Below are 18,017 nucleotides of genomic sequence, written 5' to 3'. Positions count from 1 at the left end.
AAATTCCATTAAAGAAATAGCAGGTCAATTTACTTATATTCTGTACCACTAACCCGTGAACCAGTGGAAAACTAACTAGTGATAATTTTTAATATTATAACCCTTATTAAAGAAAAATCTATCTGAAACGCAGGACCTTCGGTTTCGCGCGTGAACGCTTAACCTCTAGACCACTGAGCCGGCATTCAACGATGTTAATGTCTAACTTCAATCAATTCATGATGTCGTACAACCCTTTATTCATTGTCTGAAGTGGATACCTGTTTCCACCCGACACGTATTGGACTGCACTGGCCACAACTTCTCACTAGAACTCCATGAAACCCATCTTCAAGCTAGCCACTAGGGTTCGAGTCCCGCGTGGCGGATCATGGGTGCACACTGCCGAGGAGTCCCATACCAGGATGAAACAGTCATCCAGTGCTTCCAGGTTTTCAATGATAGTCTAGCTTAGATCGACTTATGAATTTAACTATTAAGATTACTACAATCTTCACAAACCCCCATTCTGATATAAAACTATGTACCAACGATTGTTCAGCCATCACTTTTATTATAATGAAGAACTTATCGATTGGTAGCACTCAAGACTCAAAATTCCGTTCTCTTTGGTTTGGAATCAACTTAAAAAATAATAATTGTTGTTATTATAATTTTTCTTAGCATTTCTCACCAAGCGCATGCGAGCACACAGATAGATACTTGTTTACCGTCACTAAAAAAAATTAGGAAATGCTCATTCAATTACATATGTGAATAATGTAAATCTGTATTCGACTTATGATGGTGTCAGCACAAAAAACATACTAAATATAATGGAGAAAACCTTTTAAATGTAGAACAATAGTTTTTGCATAGTTTATTCGAAAATATTTATATTTTGTGTACTGATGATTAGTAGGTACAGTCAAGTAGTGACAATAAATTTAATCTTTTTGCCATTAGTGAGAATTAGATAACATGGTAATCAGTCTAATAATTAGAACTTCATTTTGAAAAACAAACGCACAAACAACAATTTTTATATGAATTGAATGACAATTTATCGATCAGTGAGTGATGTCCGTAGTAAACAACTTTACAAAATCAATAAATTTTATGTCCAACTGATACAAAAATGAACTGAAGCTAGATACCAATGTAGCCTTAGTGTTCGGTGATCCATTATTTCATATTATTACTATCACATGTGTACGAAAGACTACTAGTTAGTTGTGGCTTAAGTGTTACCTAATGTCAGGACATACTAGAAATCCTCGATTAAACATTTTTATCGATATCGTCTATGTTGTTGGGTCAATTAATTTGTAATAATACATTGACAAGATGGCGGCTTATTCTACACGAACTACTAATAGCACATAAATATGAGAAATTGGATGATGATTGCAAGATGTACGCAACTTAAGAAATATCATTCGTATCCACAAATAAATCCGAGATGCTTATGTGATGAATTCTTCAATCAAATTTACAGATGTTGAACAGATAGTTGTTTTTAACGCTAACCGATAGGTAGCAGAAACACGATTGAAAAGTAATTCTTTTAAGACTCAGACTTAAAAATCCATTTCAACCAAGGAAAATTAATAATTACTTAGAAATTTCAGGCATTCTATTTTATTTCACTGACTGAAAACCATAACAGTTACTTGGAAACAATAATTTGTACTTGAAAGATTAGTATGCAATTTGACGATATTCTGTACCTAGCAGTTTAATAATTTTTTATACTATTTATTCCATGTCGACTAGCAAAATGTATAATCAAAAGTCAAGTTCTAAAATCATAAAACAATGTATTCAGTAAGTAATATTTACATAATGGTATAAATCGAGAAACATTTTCAAATGATGCATTGATTAATTAACTATAGGTCTTAAGCAATTGCAATCAAAAATCCTCAGAGCAAACAAGCTCAGAAAGGCTCTCAAACATTTTGAATTAGAGGGTTGGAAATGTAAAACTTGGAGGTGAGTAGTCGCTTTGAGATGTTTTAACTCTTATCAATTCATATATTTACGCACTTTAAAAATCCCCATAAAATATTCACAGAAAGATTATTTGAGCGAACAAATTTATAAGTCCATAATTATTGTGATATTTTACAAAGGGTAAAATAAAGCCTGGATTAATGAATTTATCAATACTGGGATGTGTGGAGATCGTAGTATTTTCACAGTTGAAATGATCAGTTGATCTAGGCTAGATTGCTATTGAGAATCTGGAGGCACTAAACGGCCGTTTCGTCCTAGAATGGGACTCCTCAGCAGTGTACATCCATGAAGGACCTTTGGTTTCGCGCGTGAACGCTTAACCTCTAGACCACTGAGCCGGCATTCAACGATGTTAATGTCTAACTTCAATCAATTCATGATGTCGTACAACCCTTTATTCATTGTCTGAAGTGGATACCTGTTTCCACCCGACACGTATTGGACTGCACTGGCCACAACTTCTCACTAGAACTCCATGAAACCCATCTTCAAGCTAGTCACTAGTATGTACATAATTGTTATCAGTATGGGAATTTGTGAAGGTTGTATTTAACAATGCTATATGTTGAAAATGGCAAACTTTTGCATCTGTTACGACATAAATACTTCAAAATTGTGTTATTTGTAAACAAGAAAGATTATCTAATAACGGCCAGAATGATTCTTTATAACCAATATGATAGTAACACAATTAATCGTGTGAATAAGATGCATGGTAGGAGATTTCGTCTTGTTAGTAATAATAATAATAATAATAATAATAATAATAATTATTATTATTATTATTATTGTTATTATTATTATTTGGTTTGGTCGTGGAGCTTTCATTGCTATTCTGAACAACATCATCAGCACAAGTCATCTAGCGCAAAGAACAAAACTCCATCCAAAACATTGCAGTATGTCATTTTATCGAATGTTTAAGCTTGATTTTGATCATTTCTGTTGATCGTTCCCGTCGTTTATGCATTGATGATTTAGGATAAAATTAGCACTCGTAAGGCTTGGTTTATATTCCGTTACATTTTAGTTTTAATGTTAGCTCCTAGGCCAACCAACAGCATAGCATAAAGTAGGAAAGTCGGACTGGATTTTGAAAACACGAGTTCTTATTTACTCAGTAGACGAGGGTTAGTAGACTAAGTTAAAATATTTATCCAGTTCTCAATGTTTAATATGGATATGGGAACCAGTTTGTTATTGCAAGAACTTTGCTAATGAAAGTAAGCACACGTTCTATGTCAGAAATATATTGTTATTGTTATGTCTTATTTATTTAAAGATGAATGTAAAGTAAATTCCTATAGCCCATAAAATACAATGTGAAGAGAAAAAAGTTACCTCAAGTTTACGTGACCAGAGAAAAACAAAAACTAGTAGTTTGGTTCATGTTAGTGTAACGGTTATCATAATTTCAATCCAGTCTTTTGCTCAAAAATGTATTCAACATGCAGTCAGTTGCAACTCCGTACACCGATTCCATACAGGTGAACATTTAAGTTTTGCCTAACCTTGCTTTATATAGATGCCCTCATTAGACTGTGCTAAAATGATAAAGACAATTAAAGTATGCAAGATGAAAGAATGACTTTTGGACACTAATCAATTCAGAGTGACTAATTAAAAGCAGATAAGGAGAGAAGTACAAATATGGAGATAGTCAGATCAACCAATCAAAACCACAAGAATTGTTTATGTTCGCCATAGTAGATTCCATATTAGGGTGAAATAGATGTGCAGTGCTCTCGGGCTTCCGATGGTACTCCAACTAAGATCAATCTGTGACAAATAGCAATTACAAACTAAAATAATCCTCACGAACCCCTCTTCATCATGACAATAAATTTCATTCATGCCCTCTATTGATAGACAATCATTTTACGAAACTGTTTAGTGAAACTGAAATGTTCCAGGCTTTTGGAATTGTTAAATTGTCAATATATTACGTTCTTAAGTATAAAGTAGAAAACTTAACATTACAGAAAAAAATCCACAATATGCATAGGATTGCTTGTAAAAACAAGAACTTATAATTCGTAAATGCATTAGGATGACCGGATTATTAGTAGCCAAGACTTCACTGCACTAAAATACTTTGTCAGTTATGTTAATTGTCACCATAAAAATCGAAAGACTAGATTAATTATGGCTAGCTCAAAATTTAAAGTGTATAATTACGTCCGTAATAGGTTGTTAGCGAAATCCAATTTAATTTTGACACCAATAAATTTAGAGTCATTTTAGATTTCTATATATGTATCCTACTAATTTTAACAAACATTAGTCTGAATAGTCTACCTCATCAGCCAAAACCTTCAGCTTCCTCTTTCCATTTATTTTTTCAGTGAGAACAAAAGTAATGAAAAGCAGATGTACAGATCACTATCATCTGAGAAAAATCTGAATTTAACATCATATTTGTGCTCAGTAGGTTAACTTTCTAATGTCTTCACAATACTATTTCTGTTGTTTATATAAGTGTTATCTTCGAAACGGGCACGTAGTTATTACCATTCTGTTATTAAAGTAAATATTTGATTTTATTTAGAGATTTCTCATAATATTTACGCTAGAGAATTAAAACGGTATATTATGATAATCCGGCTTGTTTTGAATACTGTAAACCAGATCATAGGCATTCATAACAGAGATTATGTATTTTGGTGTATTTCTTCATTTTATTCCATCTCATAATAAAATTTATTTTGAAAATAGTATGCAAATCTATTTTCGTATTGATTTAATTTTGTGATTTGAGATTCTATCTTTAGCCTACTACCAACTCGTTTCTACTTTATAATGTAGTTCAACGTTACCATAGTGAACAATAATTTATAATTAATTAAAGATCAATTTCATAAATGGATATATACGCGGAATACTAAAAGTTGTAATATAATCTATCACAGTGCTTCGATATTTACCTATTTATGTAGTATAAAATTTTATGTCTTGTCCTCCTTTAATAATAACTACTAAATTAGTTTTATGTATTGTAACCATTGGTCACTGAATATTAAGTATGGATAGAACAAGAAAAAAGAATACGAAAAGTTGAGAATAATGCAGGGAAACAGACTAGCGCATATGTAAATATTTTGAAATAGGGTGAAGAAAGGCGGGACGTCTCGTCTTACGCGAAAATAAGAGAACTAATTTTATTTTTGCCTGTAGTGATTGTCAATGAATATTAATTTCATATTAACAATTGAAAATGTTAACTGAACAGCTATTATCGAAAATGTGGAAAATGACATTGAAATAAAAAAGAATAAGAATTTGGGTTCATAGCATATATATCTGGAATCAGAATAAGTTTCAACAATATGTAAGTTACGTCTGTGAGAATTATCAGTATCATATGAACCATGAAGCTAATGAAGAGGGGTTAACGTTTATTTCACACTGCCCCTAATAAATAAGGACGTATATCTAGGTCAGTAAACTCACTACAAAAGCTGTATTGAAGGATGTGTCTGCTTCTAATAACTATAAGACAGCTGTTTAATTTATTTTATCAGTCGAGATACTCTTTTAAAACAATTAAAGTTTCACTCAATTCATATTTGTTTATCTAAAATATTTGAAAAAAGATCCATGCTGTCTGTACATTGACCAAAATACTTGATGACTGTTGGCATAAAATAGTGAACTACTGGATAATTCAAATCTGAAATAAAACTGAACAGATAAAGATATAAACTTGCCTAGAGAGAAAACTGTGCATGGTATTTCTTATGGTCTCCATTCAATCAGATTAATAAAGTAAATTCATTTAGGAAGGATAAAGATTTAGTATCCTTATCGTATACAACCCAAATTCTGGTAAGAGCTCATGTACAAACCAAAGTACTAATTAGTCTAAAATATATTTCTTCGAGTATATTGAAATGTCCTCAAATAATGAATAAATAAAATATTTTGATATTTAAGTTGTAAACTTGTTTTAAATCTCAAATAAACTCTGTCCATCAACTATAGGTTGAAAATTGATAGTTTGTAATTTACGTAGACATTTATTGATCTCGTCTTCTCTTGTGAAAGTAAATTGTAATAAATTTAACAGAGGCAAATTATGTAGGTTCTTATATTATAGGATGTATTCATCTATTGATAATTAAGAGGCCTTAAAATCGAAAGGGATCGGTGAATAAATTGAACAACGGGAATGCCACAAGACCAGTACTTTGACAACAAATCATCGAAAAGTATAAGATCTTATCATCTTCTTGCTAGCATTGGAATTATGTTTTTCTTGCTACTGGAAAATAAATCAAACTTTATCACTAGTAAGGGATCAATATTTGATTTAGAAGTTAAATTTTTGACAGAAAAGGAGTTTATCCTAACAATTAACAATAATATTCGATGAAATTCGGCTAACTTCTGTTGCATTTCTATCTCTCTTTAAGTCTGCTACACCCCTTGAGATAAAAAGCGATGTCCAGGAATCTCCAGGATACTTTTTCCTAAGCATTTCTCTCCATACACTGCCAACTGTTATTCAGTTTCATCGTGTCTACCTCCGATTTCCAGCTCCATGGATTCTTTGATCTGTCTATTTCCCCTTTCCACTCAAGATTCCAACTTATGGCTTGTTTTGTGACGCAGTTTGATGGTTTTACAAAAGTGTATTCTATCCACCTTCAACTTGTTTTATTTATTTCCTTCCCGATTGGCGGATGATTTGTTCCTTGACACAATAAATTATTGCTGATGGACTTTGATCAATGTGTTTGGAGTATCTTGCATACACAGGTGCTTTTAAATATATGTGCCTTTCTGCTGACGGTGATGGTAGTTTTCCATGTTTCAGCTTCGCATAAAAGAACTATTTTAAGGTTTGTTTTAAAATTCTGGCTCCGGTTGTAGGTAACAGGTATAATGAGTTGCAGTTATTATTCAGTTGCAGGAAGGTTATACTTGCTTCACCAATTTGTGTTTTTAAATCTGTATCAGATTCTACTTTCAGCCAGTTATGCTTCCCAGGGACGTAAAAGCGTCCATCTCTCCCCAGTGATTATCCATCAAGTGTGATTTGGTTGGTACTCACTGCGTTGTATTGCCGGATCTTGCTTTCACCCACGTGAATGTTGAGACCTACTGGTACGTAAGTCATACTCACTGCCTTCTTGTGGCAAGAGTGTTGTCTACGAAATTGAGAGGATGAAAAGCGAATTTCCAGTGTTCTAACTGGGTCAGTCGACACAGAGGGTCCACTTAGGGGATTTGGAAAACCCTGATTCTAAACCAATGGTGCACATAGGCCTCAGGATTTGGAAGGAATAAATGGCGTATGGACTTATTGTTGGTCACCGGCTACCGTCCGACTGTATCTCCTAACGTCACTACACTAACTTGTGGATTAGACCTTCTGGTTAAATGCTCCAGGTGCGGCCCCCTAAGAAAACCACCTGCTTCAGTTTTGGCACCCGTGCAGTATTACAGCCCTCACACAAACCAAATGATGATTAATACTGAAAAAACCATTCTTGCTTCAACCCGCATTCAGACAAATCCCACTCACAATCATTTAACAACATTCGTTTTTATTTCTTTTATACTACGTCATTTGTGTATTCCCCTATATTCTCATTTTACGTATTTTATTTTTAAACCTATACATTCGCTCGCCTATGGTGGAAACCCTATTCCCTTAAAACGATGTCGAGTCACTAATAAGTCGAAAGTTGCATGCTACAACCGAATACGAATACTGAAACATTCCTTCTGAAACCTCTTATAAAATCCGAACTTACCTCCAATGTTCGCACACTAATGCAGATCGGACAAAAGATAGGGTTGGTTATGTCTTTAGAAAGTCTCAACATCGAAGTTCGTTGTCTATTCGAGATCCGTTTCCAAGACCCAAATAAGGACTACAAATTCGCTCTCCATCTGTCGCTTCGAAATGCTTGTATCACATGCATTTATCTGGGGACACGGTGGCATCTTCGTCTGGTTTTGCTGGCGTTGGTGCCGCACTATGCACTGAAACAGCACTGACCGATTGGATCCTTATTAACAGTCGGTTATGTGCTGTTAGAATAGAAAGCTCCATCATAGTGCGAAGATATCGGTGTGAGAAACTATGTCTTTTTGTCATCGTCTACGCCCCAACGGATTGCAGCTCGGATGCGATCAAGGGTGAGTTCTACCACCAGTGAATTGTTCTTCCATAGAAAGTGCGTTCGAAAGATATTGTGGTACTAGCCGGAGACCTGAATACTCAGGTCGAGCGTCTAGACACAGAAGAGAGTCGTTTAGTTGGCTGATGGGAACTTGTTGATTGCAAGTCAGATAACGGTGACCGTCTACTGCAACATAGTGCAGACTACAACCTGTTTCCGGCTAGCACTAACTATCGGCACAGTTATCGCCGATTTGCGACCTGCTGTCCCCCCTCTGCATCTCAAACCTGAACTCAGATTGATCACATCGCGACAGGCTACTACTGGCGTGGTTGTGTACAAGACTGCCGCCCCTTTCGGAGTAGCTATCCGGACTCTGACCATGCCGTTGTTTGCGCTAATCTTACCTCATGTTTCGGTGGCCAACAAATTTATCGCCGTAAATGGATCGATATCAGTAAATTGTTAGCAGCTTCTGTTGCAACTAAATATAAAAATGAGGTTGGCTCAAGGCTAGATGTCTGCCTACCGAAAAGTATAGACGAGCATTGGTTCCAATTACATGACGTCATGAAAATGACGAGCAAAGTCGCTTGCGGCTTCGCGAAATGTCTCGCTCTTAAGCACTGGGTTTCTTCAGGTTCATTAAAACCCACTGGAGCCCGCCAGTCTGTTACGAGTGGACGCAAGTGTGACCACAAACGACGACTGTTACGCAATGAAATTGGGCAAAGCTTGCGTAGGGATCGAGAAGCCTGGTGGTCGGAGTGTGCCAATGAGTTGGAAGCAACAGCTGGATCTGGTAACTGTCGGAAGCCCGTCCAACTCATCCGAGTCACTGGCAGCGAGGAATCCGGTGTGAGCGAAACAATCTGTGAAGATGACGGCTGTTACTAACATCTATCGATGTCTTGCATGATGGGCAGTGTTTTTCGAGGAGCAGTTCAACTGGTCTGCTTCACCAGCAACATATATCAGACTGCCCTACCCTCAGTGGCCTGTGATGACTGATCCACCTAACGAGACGGAAGTCCGCAAGAAGCTCCAATTTCTGAACGCCACAAATCACCAGGTTCAGATGACTTATCTTCGATCCTTTTTTAAGATGACTGTGAATTTCTGGCTAAGGAACTGACTTAGTTGTTTACAAAGGTCTGACAGTTAGAGTGTTTCAATATCATGGAATGAGTAGATAATTGTCCCTGTCTTTAGAAAGGGTTCACGTCTTTTTGTAACAACTATCATGGGATGAGTCTACTTTTGAAAGCGTCCATACTATTGGCTTCCGTCAGGCTTCGTAGATTTTTCAAAACCCGAGAATGGTTGACTCGTGAGGAGCAGGTTGGTTTTCGTTCTGGTCGAGGATGCATTGATCATATCTTCACCCTCCATCAAATGTTAGAACACCGCCAATACTTATCATAAGCCAACAATCGTAGTGTCTCTTGAGATTATAGCCGCTTTCGGTACGCTGGACAGGACTGTTCTCTGGGATTGTCTACTGAAGAAGGGTGTGCCTGAGAAGTTTGTTAACATGATGACGGAATTTTGATAATGTATTGTTCTCAGTGATTAATCTGTCCTAATATAGTTATTAGTAGTCTATGGCCTAAATCGATTGTTGTTACCATAAAACAAGATTGTAGCGTTAAATAATGGAGGCATGAGTCCAAGGAACAGTGGATATTACACGCTCATAAGTACTAATGGGAAAGCAATCTAAGTTCACGACTTGGAACTTATCCCCTGCAGTGTTTACATATTAGGTTTTGAGTACAATCAACATGGTTTTTGAGTTTATTAAAAGCAGATAATAAAACTCGTTTAGTTTTGGATTGATTCATTCTAAAAATCTTCGACCCACTTCAATTAACCCATATTTTGTTTCTATGATCTCACAGAAATATTCTTAGAATTTAAAAAAATCTTAATTATAGATTCAACCCATTTGTTGATTGATAGCGTGTACCGTCGAGATATCCTCAACTAGGATAAAACAAATAACTCATAATCCACTGCTCTCAATGCCCACATATCAAAAGCTAAATATAATAAAAACTATTTTAAGATTAGTGATCTCTTGATAACTTTCAGTTTGAATAAGCCATGTAACTATTTGGTCAACCCGCATCACTGTATATATATTAGTGTGTGATTCTTAATGCTTTTAACAACGATTAACCGTAGTTTTTTCATTACAAATAATGGCACCCATAACTGTAATTGTGTTTTCGATTCGAAATGAAATATTTTGAGATAGCTATGGGACATTTCGAACTTCTATGACCCGGAGAGAGATTCTAAAGATATTAGTGTGTCATATGAAACGTAGAACATGGCACATTCGTGCATCAGTTTTACTTGCCACACCATATTAATTCAGAGGGCTGAAACTATCAAGGCGAATCCCACGATAGTATAAATAATAACAGTATCTGTAATAGTAGAAAAGATTTCATATAAAACGAAGAAAGTATCAAAATCTCAGGGAAGACAAAGAATGAGAGTATCTACGTCATCTCAGCCGACTTCGGTCCTTGCCACCCGACATCCGCAATCACTGGTTACGATAGTCATGCAAGCCCTAACCAGGGATTCTCCACCTAATTGCACGGCTCTGTTCAACAGACAATGACTTTGATAAATAGATGCTAATCGTATCAAATGTTCACAAATTCAATAAAAGCTTAGATCTAAGGTTAACTTTTCATTTATTTTTCCAAACTAAGGTGGGTCAATGCACGCACACTGAAACGGATCGTTCCTCAATTTTAACTAGTTCGTATACTTCGATAATATGCATGAGATGGATCTTCGTTTTAATTCGAAAGATTGAATTAAGGGCATTACTGGTAGACTGAATTAAATGGTTTACTAATGGAAAGTTTTAAGTGACCCGCTGTTATAATGGCAAATTATATTATATCATATTATAAACTACAGTCGATGGCAAATGCATATTTTTTCATGGATTTGAATTATTCTTTTAACCAGTGATAATTATTCATAACGTATAGAAATGATTTTTACTAATCCATTTAAAAATATTATCCAGTTAAATTCCGTTATGTTAAGTATCAATGCTGGAAGCAATATAATTGTTAGATTTATGCTAGTTCAACAAATATAATAGATATTTTGTCCAACCACAATATATGAATTTCACAAGATATAGGGATATATCTTATGTAAAAGAGTTTAAGAAATAAACTGAAAGTTACTGTACAGTTTGAAAGCATCAAGTTTTTAGGTCTTTAATCATACGATATATTTAATAGATGTCAACGATTTAGACATCAAACGCAATAAACGGATGAGCGAGCAATGAATTTCATTGTCTATATATGGGCTGGGGTCATCATAGACGTTCGATTAACATAACCACTAAGCTACAAAGGTTTTGCAAATATTTCATGGATAAGAGTAAGAAACTAAATGAAACAGAGGTTTAAGATTATCAAAAGCCTTTTAGTGAGACTTTCAATCCTACCTGGCAACAAAGATCCATATGCATTAATGGTATTAGCATTAAGAATAGGCGATTTGATTTACAAAATGTCATAAATGAAATCTAAGTTAAGTTTAATCAACTGTTTGGATAGAAAGGTATTCAATGTAACTTGTTGAAAAAAAGACAATTGTAGGTTATTAATCGTTATTTTGTGAGAGCCACTAGCAGCATCGATCGATAAGCTCTTTGATCCTTACCTACGAACCAGCTCACATGGTTGAAATGAATAAGCAACCTATCCTACTCAACTATTATGGATTTACTGTTAGGTTTAGCACGCAAATTAATGTACGTAAATTAAATTATGTTAGTTTGTTTAACGAAATAGTGCCATAGACAAAGGTAATAAGTTTGTTCTGAGAAAAAGCATAAATGTTAATAGTAATAATGCGTCATAATACGTATGATATTAATAGGATAGTACAGTTTACGATTACCATTCAATAAAAGAGAACAGTCAAGTAAACGTTCTAAACAAAATACCCATTGTAGTTAAAATTTAATACTTAAAAGAATTATTCACTCACTGAATCTGCCATATTCTGCAGTGTCATAAATCCATTCTGGCATTAACACATTTGATGGATTTTCTTTTTTCTATGTAAAATACCTTATTTGTTGGTAGATTGCTAATCTAGTACATTGTGTTCGGCTATTCAAACTCTATTAATTGTTCTCTCCATCACGCATTATCTTATTAACCAATCGTTATTCGGTTTCTAGGTCATTGGAGTGAGGGACAGACAAGAATGCACTTAAGGAGGGTGATTAGAGCAACGAATCCATTCAGCCTTGAAAAAGCCTGGTGAGAATATGAAAAACGATCATATGTGACCTAGCAAAGAAACAAACTGACATTTTTTATGGTGAATTGAACAACTTTGTAATAGTTTTCGGAAACGTTTATCTCTACTCAGATGGCATATGTTTACATACATGCTTCACTTTATATTTGCTGTTATTAATCGTTTAAAAAGTTCTGATTATGTGAAATAAAATTTTTGCCGAATTTTCGATTAACTCAACTGTCCAAGTGACAAGGCTGAAAAATCCACAGTTCCTCTGGTCTAACCATGATGATGAGTAAGACTGGTTTTGCAAAGAAGCCTGTTTATGTTCCACTTCTGAAATTATGGAATTGAGTAATTTGTAGAAATGAAGAGCATCCAGCCCTTTTTGTCCTCATGTTAGATACTACATATTCTCGTTATAGGTATTAACAAATGAAGTTTCTGAAAGAAATTAATCATTTTTCTAGTTTCCATGCAACCAATTCCCTTTATGAAATTAGGCAGCGCAAGAATAACAAGGTTTTCAGATAAAATCTATGTTTATTCTATTAAATGACTACTCATCAGCTCCAAATAGCGTAAAGTAATAACTAATATTGTATGTTATGAACAATGGTCTAACGTGGTTGACTAGTTTCGATGAATATTGGAAACTAAAATAAAAAGTCAGTCAGAAGGACAAAACAAAATCTGTGACGCGGATTTGTATGTTAAAACTTTTTGACGCAGAGTATAATATGTGTTATGGCTATTAGTAATCTCAATGAGGATAGAAGGCGATTATGTAAGGGTAACGAGATTAATAAATGATTACATGATGATACCAAACGTGACCAAAAAAAATAGTAATTATCCATTAATAGAATTTTGTAAGACGAAAATCAGAAGACTAAGACAGACCAAAACATCACATTTTTCTTCTGAATACATAGGTCGAGTTGGAAACTATACATCGATCTCAGTAACGTCAGTAAAATTAAGATTACTAAATTCGTCCATAGGATATGACTCATTAGATCTAAATCTTTTGAGAAAACATTACTGAAGGCCTTAGTGAAGAAAGAAACATGAAGAATTACCTGAACCTCTGGGGAATCTGTCAAACAAGTTTGAAAGTGAAGCTACTCATTAAATAATTGGACAAGTTTCTATAATAATAGTAACAACTACCCATAGTATGAAGGTGTGGTGTTTGAACGAACTGATAATACTTTTGTACTTGTTGATTGCACGATTTCGAATTCCAAATACAGTACATTCGCTTATGCTTGTGTCTTACTTCTTAATTCAATTGCGTTATCTCTGGGACTCTTATTTCGTACTATAATTCAAATAATTCGAAACATCATAGAAGGTTATTATTTTCACTTTACAGTGGTCAATATAATAAAAAGCTTGCATAAACAACGGTTACTATTCATACGAAAATGACACAAGTCGTGTTTTATGACGCATTCATTTGATTTATCACTCGTGCATCAATTCAATCTTCAAATAAAAAACATCAATATTTTCCCTAAGCATACTAGAGAAACAATTAAGGTTAAATTTACAACCTATTCCTAATGCTTATCTACTTTATTAGTGAAATCAAATCTAATTAAATTTAGCTTGAATCTATATTCGTATACACTTATTTTAATGTATTTGGACAAATAAAAAAAATACTTTTCGTTCCGGACGTTAAAATATCAATCAAAGATTGATAAATAATAATTTTTTTTCTTAACTTGAATTGTTATCTAAAAATCAATAAGTTAGTATTACATGTTTAAATCAGACATAAAGAGATATAAATAAGCTGGGATGAATGTATTACGAGTCTTTTTAGAAAGCGTATCTACTGTCAACTTGTAAGTTCTTCGCATTATTGTGAGGTTTTTATAAAAATTTAAGCTTTTCTACTTCTAGTCTACTTCCAAAGTATAATATTTGGTTTCATAATTTTTCACTTCAGGGGAATGTCAATTAAGAAAACGGTTATGATTGTTATTTGTTATCAGATGGCTAACTTCTATATACATTTTCATGAAGCGACACATTTTGATTAGCTTTTCTTAGAGTGACCTGTTTTACCAGTATGTTATACAGTAGGTTATTTTCACTTGTGAATAGTCTGTATTTTCCAAAAAATGTACTTGAAATATATGTCAAAAACTTCTAATAATAACTCACCTGTGAGTAATAAGGCAGTTAGTTATATAGTATGAAGCTAATAACCTGTAGTTCAAGTGAATCGAATTATTCACTAGGAAAACATTTGCTTTACTATAATATTTGTGGGCCTTATTAAGAATATTGGTTGTTTAATTGTCAATTATAACTTTGTTTCTCAAAGTAATGCTGCGCCAGAATCTTAAATAGGAAAGTTTGTATTTATTTAACTTATTCAACCATAGATTTTCCTGTATATTACTAGTCTTGTATTTGTTAAGTGTTCAATTGACGTAGCAATGTAATCGTTTTTTCTCATCCTGTTACACTAAATTAAAATGACGCTATTTCTTCTGTGTTATTTTACGCCTGCCCGTATATCTATTAAGTTATGTAGTTTAGTTTTCGATTACTGGCGGTATTTTCAACCTTCTTAATTTTAAAAGAAAATGGTTATTATAAGTTTATCAGAGTATACAATTCAAATTCTAGGTGATTATCTAGCTTACTAATGACCTCAACTAAATGTAGCAGGTTTCTGAATTAGTACTATGGGCATATCTGTGTCTATGTCTTTGTTTGGGCACAAATTAACCTCTTGAAGGTTAGCATTCGATTCTGAGAAAACATTATTAGAGTCTCATTCTGCTCGAGGATAACCAGAATGTTACTGAAATATATGTATGGAATGTTATCTGTCCGTTCTATTATTTTTATAACGTGTCGTTTATTCTGAGTCATCAGAGCTGACTGATTAAGCCCATGGTCTGTGTTTACTGCAGGACTGAATTGGCAGTGGAACATTTCGAAGTCCTCGCTATTTTTCACTTATAAATTCATCAATTTTCTAGTTTCCTTTATGTAACCAAAATTTATAAGATGTTGGGTGGAACTTTTATAAAGCAGTTTCTTACTTCCAGAATCACTTGAAAAATGACATACATATACAATTTATTTCTTGTTTTTATATTCTTTAGTTTCAGCAAAAGGAAGAAAACTAACCATAAATATCTCACCATTGTTTCCAAGGTTTTATAAGTAGTGAGGGCTGAAAGCACGTATCAAAAACAGATGAAAATCACATGGGCATATTTCATTCTACTTAAACTCATTGAAATTCAGAATTAGCCTTTTTTTAACAAGTATTGAGGAGTGGTTTACAAAAACAATGTTATTGGTACCTTTACGTAAAAATTCAGGTAACATATTTATCGACCAAAAAAGAGTAAAAATCTAAAGTTCTCTGACAAAATTTAGGGCAACAGTACAGTAAATCTCCAGTCCGTTTCGGAATACACATGTTGTATAAAAAATCAAAACGCAAGACAAATATTAGGTATATTTATCCAGTGCTTGTACACGGAAGATTTATCAATCTGATTTTGAATTGGTTTCTATTTACACACAAAAATATCTAACAAAGATGATCCTAATTGAAATTCATCTAAAAATTGTTTATATTTTGATATCATTCACTGATTTATGAAATTAAATCCTCTATATAGAGGTATTCAACAGGAAGATGAGAAAACAATGGACACTCGAAAAATGTAGAGAAGATGAAAATGGGCTACAGAGATTCCAACTCAATGATGTCATAATATTTCTCAGTTTATCTATACTATTACTCAACTAGGAGGCCTTCTGGAGCTAATGTTCTTCCCAAGAACGTGTAAAGGGGGAGGGTTGGGTGTAGAATTAGCAACCTCACTTTATAAAAATGGAATCCATTGCAAAATACGAATCGGAGAAACGCACTAAATTCCGATCTGGGAGTTGAAGTGTTTCATTATAAACAGTTTTGATGCTTCATGGTGAAAGGCAAGATGCTTACAAAGTCACGAGGCCTTTAGTGGCCCGTGGATCTGACTCCTATTTAGATCGTACGAATGTTTGTTATCGCCTATTTTCGTATATAATCGTCGACTTGAATCACGTTAGCCAATAACGGAATTAAACGAGTCAAATAACGAGAATGGGATTTTGAATACATATATTTTGTATATGAGATGAATGGAATGGAAGGAAGAGAAGCGACGCAGAGTGGAGATGGTTGGTAAGCCAACTCATTTTTAGTCAGGCGTTAATCAATATTTATAAGCAGACAAAAATAAGCTACAGACATGTGATGAATGGAATGGGAAGTGTACACACATATGGCTCATATAAAAACAATGATGACTGGTAAGGGAATAACTAACAAGGTCAACATATGACTCGAGTAGAATGAATAGATTGGTTTGTCCGAAAACTATAATAAGGTATATGGGCTTAAAATGATAACTGACACTACAAGCCGATGCCTCTTCTGGAAAATAGAGCAACAACCAATATAAGAACAAAGATTATCTAAACAATGTGGGAGACAGGGAGAACTGTACACATAGTGAGAATAAGAAGATACAACCTTGTTCTGTTTGAAATAAATGAATTTTATTGGACATAGTGTGGACAAAAAAGACTAATTTCAGGAGACATGCTGTTGTATTTCGGTCACAAAGAAGACCCCCACATACACAAGGAACTGAACTGATACCATCCAAAAAAGCACAAAAGCTTTATAGGATGGAAAACCTACGGCATCAGGATCATCATGACACCCTTCGAAACAGCAGCCAAGATGACAAAGACCATCTTTATGAGGAGATGCAGTCCATTCTATAGAAATTCCAAAGAAAACACCTGAACATTTTGATAGGACACTTGAACGTCAGGATCGGGATGGAAAATACCGAGTATGAAGACATTATGGAGTGACATAGACTGAGAGGAAGGAACTAGAGTGGTCAGAAACTGGTATACCTGTGCATTCTCAGCAAAATGCTCAAAGGCGCCAGCGATTTCCCCTACAAATGCATACGTACAGCTAAATGGGTTTTACCGGAATACACTATAGAGAATCAGCTGATTCCATCTGTGTAAATAAAAAATTCAGTGGGTCCACTGAAGATGTAGGAACAAACAGGAGGGGTGACATAGCTTCAGATAAACACCTATCGGCGACCAAGCTAGAACTGAAGCTAAAGCAGCATCAGACAATTGCACAGGCAACACTACATAAGTTTGACGCAACCTTCTTTTGAAATGTTTACAAGACCAGTGAATTCAAGATAGCTCCTCACGCTAATACGGTTATACGATAATAAGACTGGTTTGGATGACTATGTTTATAAAACATCTAAATTGAATACTCGAAAGATCCACTATACAAAGACCAGATCACTTTATATCAAACACCTGATTCACGACTAAATTGAGACAGCTAGTATTGTAAATTAATGTCCGGCTTTTGCCACGTGATTTATCCACCAATCAAAATACGACTTATACAATCTTCGCGATGTGCCAAACCAATGACGTTCGACCGGTATGAGCAGTTTAGCGTCCTTATTGGTCCTGTGTCCGCCTAGCCCTATCCACTTGAGTCCAGAA

General features: G+C 34.5%; 1 protein-coding gene across 2 annotated transcripts in view; it reads right to left on the bottom strand.

The window, feature by feature from the left end:
* The window catches only part of MS3_00003442 (uncharacterized protein), a 30,010-nt gene extending 17,717 nt beyond the window's left edge, over positions 1-12,293 (bottom strand). For both annotated transcript variants that reach the window (XM_051211243.1, XM_051211244.1), the window contains exon 1: positions 12,168-12,293. In XM_051211243.1, the coding sequence (XP_051071281.1) occupies positions 12,168-12,194 (27 nt within the window). In that variant the 5' untranslated portion in view covers positions 12,195-12,293. The remainder of the gene's footprint in view (positions 1-12,167) is intronic.
* Between the last annotated feature and the right edge of the window lie 5,724 nt (positions 12,294-18,017).

Source organism: Schistosoma haematobium, chromosome ZW (genome assembly GCF_000699445.3).
Source record: "Schistosoma haematobium chromosome ZW, whole genome shotgun sequence".
Lineage (NCBI taxonomy): Eukaryota > Metazoa > Platyhelminthes > Trematoda > Strigeidida > Schistosomatidae > Schistosoma > Schistosoma haematobium.
The sequence above is the reverse complement of the archived record's forward strand: the minus strand, read 5'-3'. Positions and strand labels throughout refer to the sequence as shown.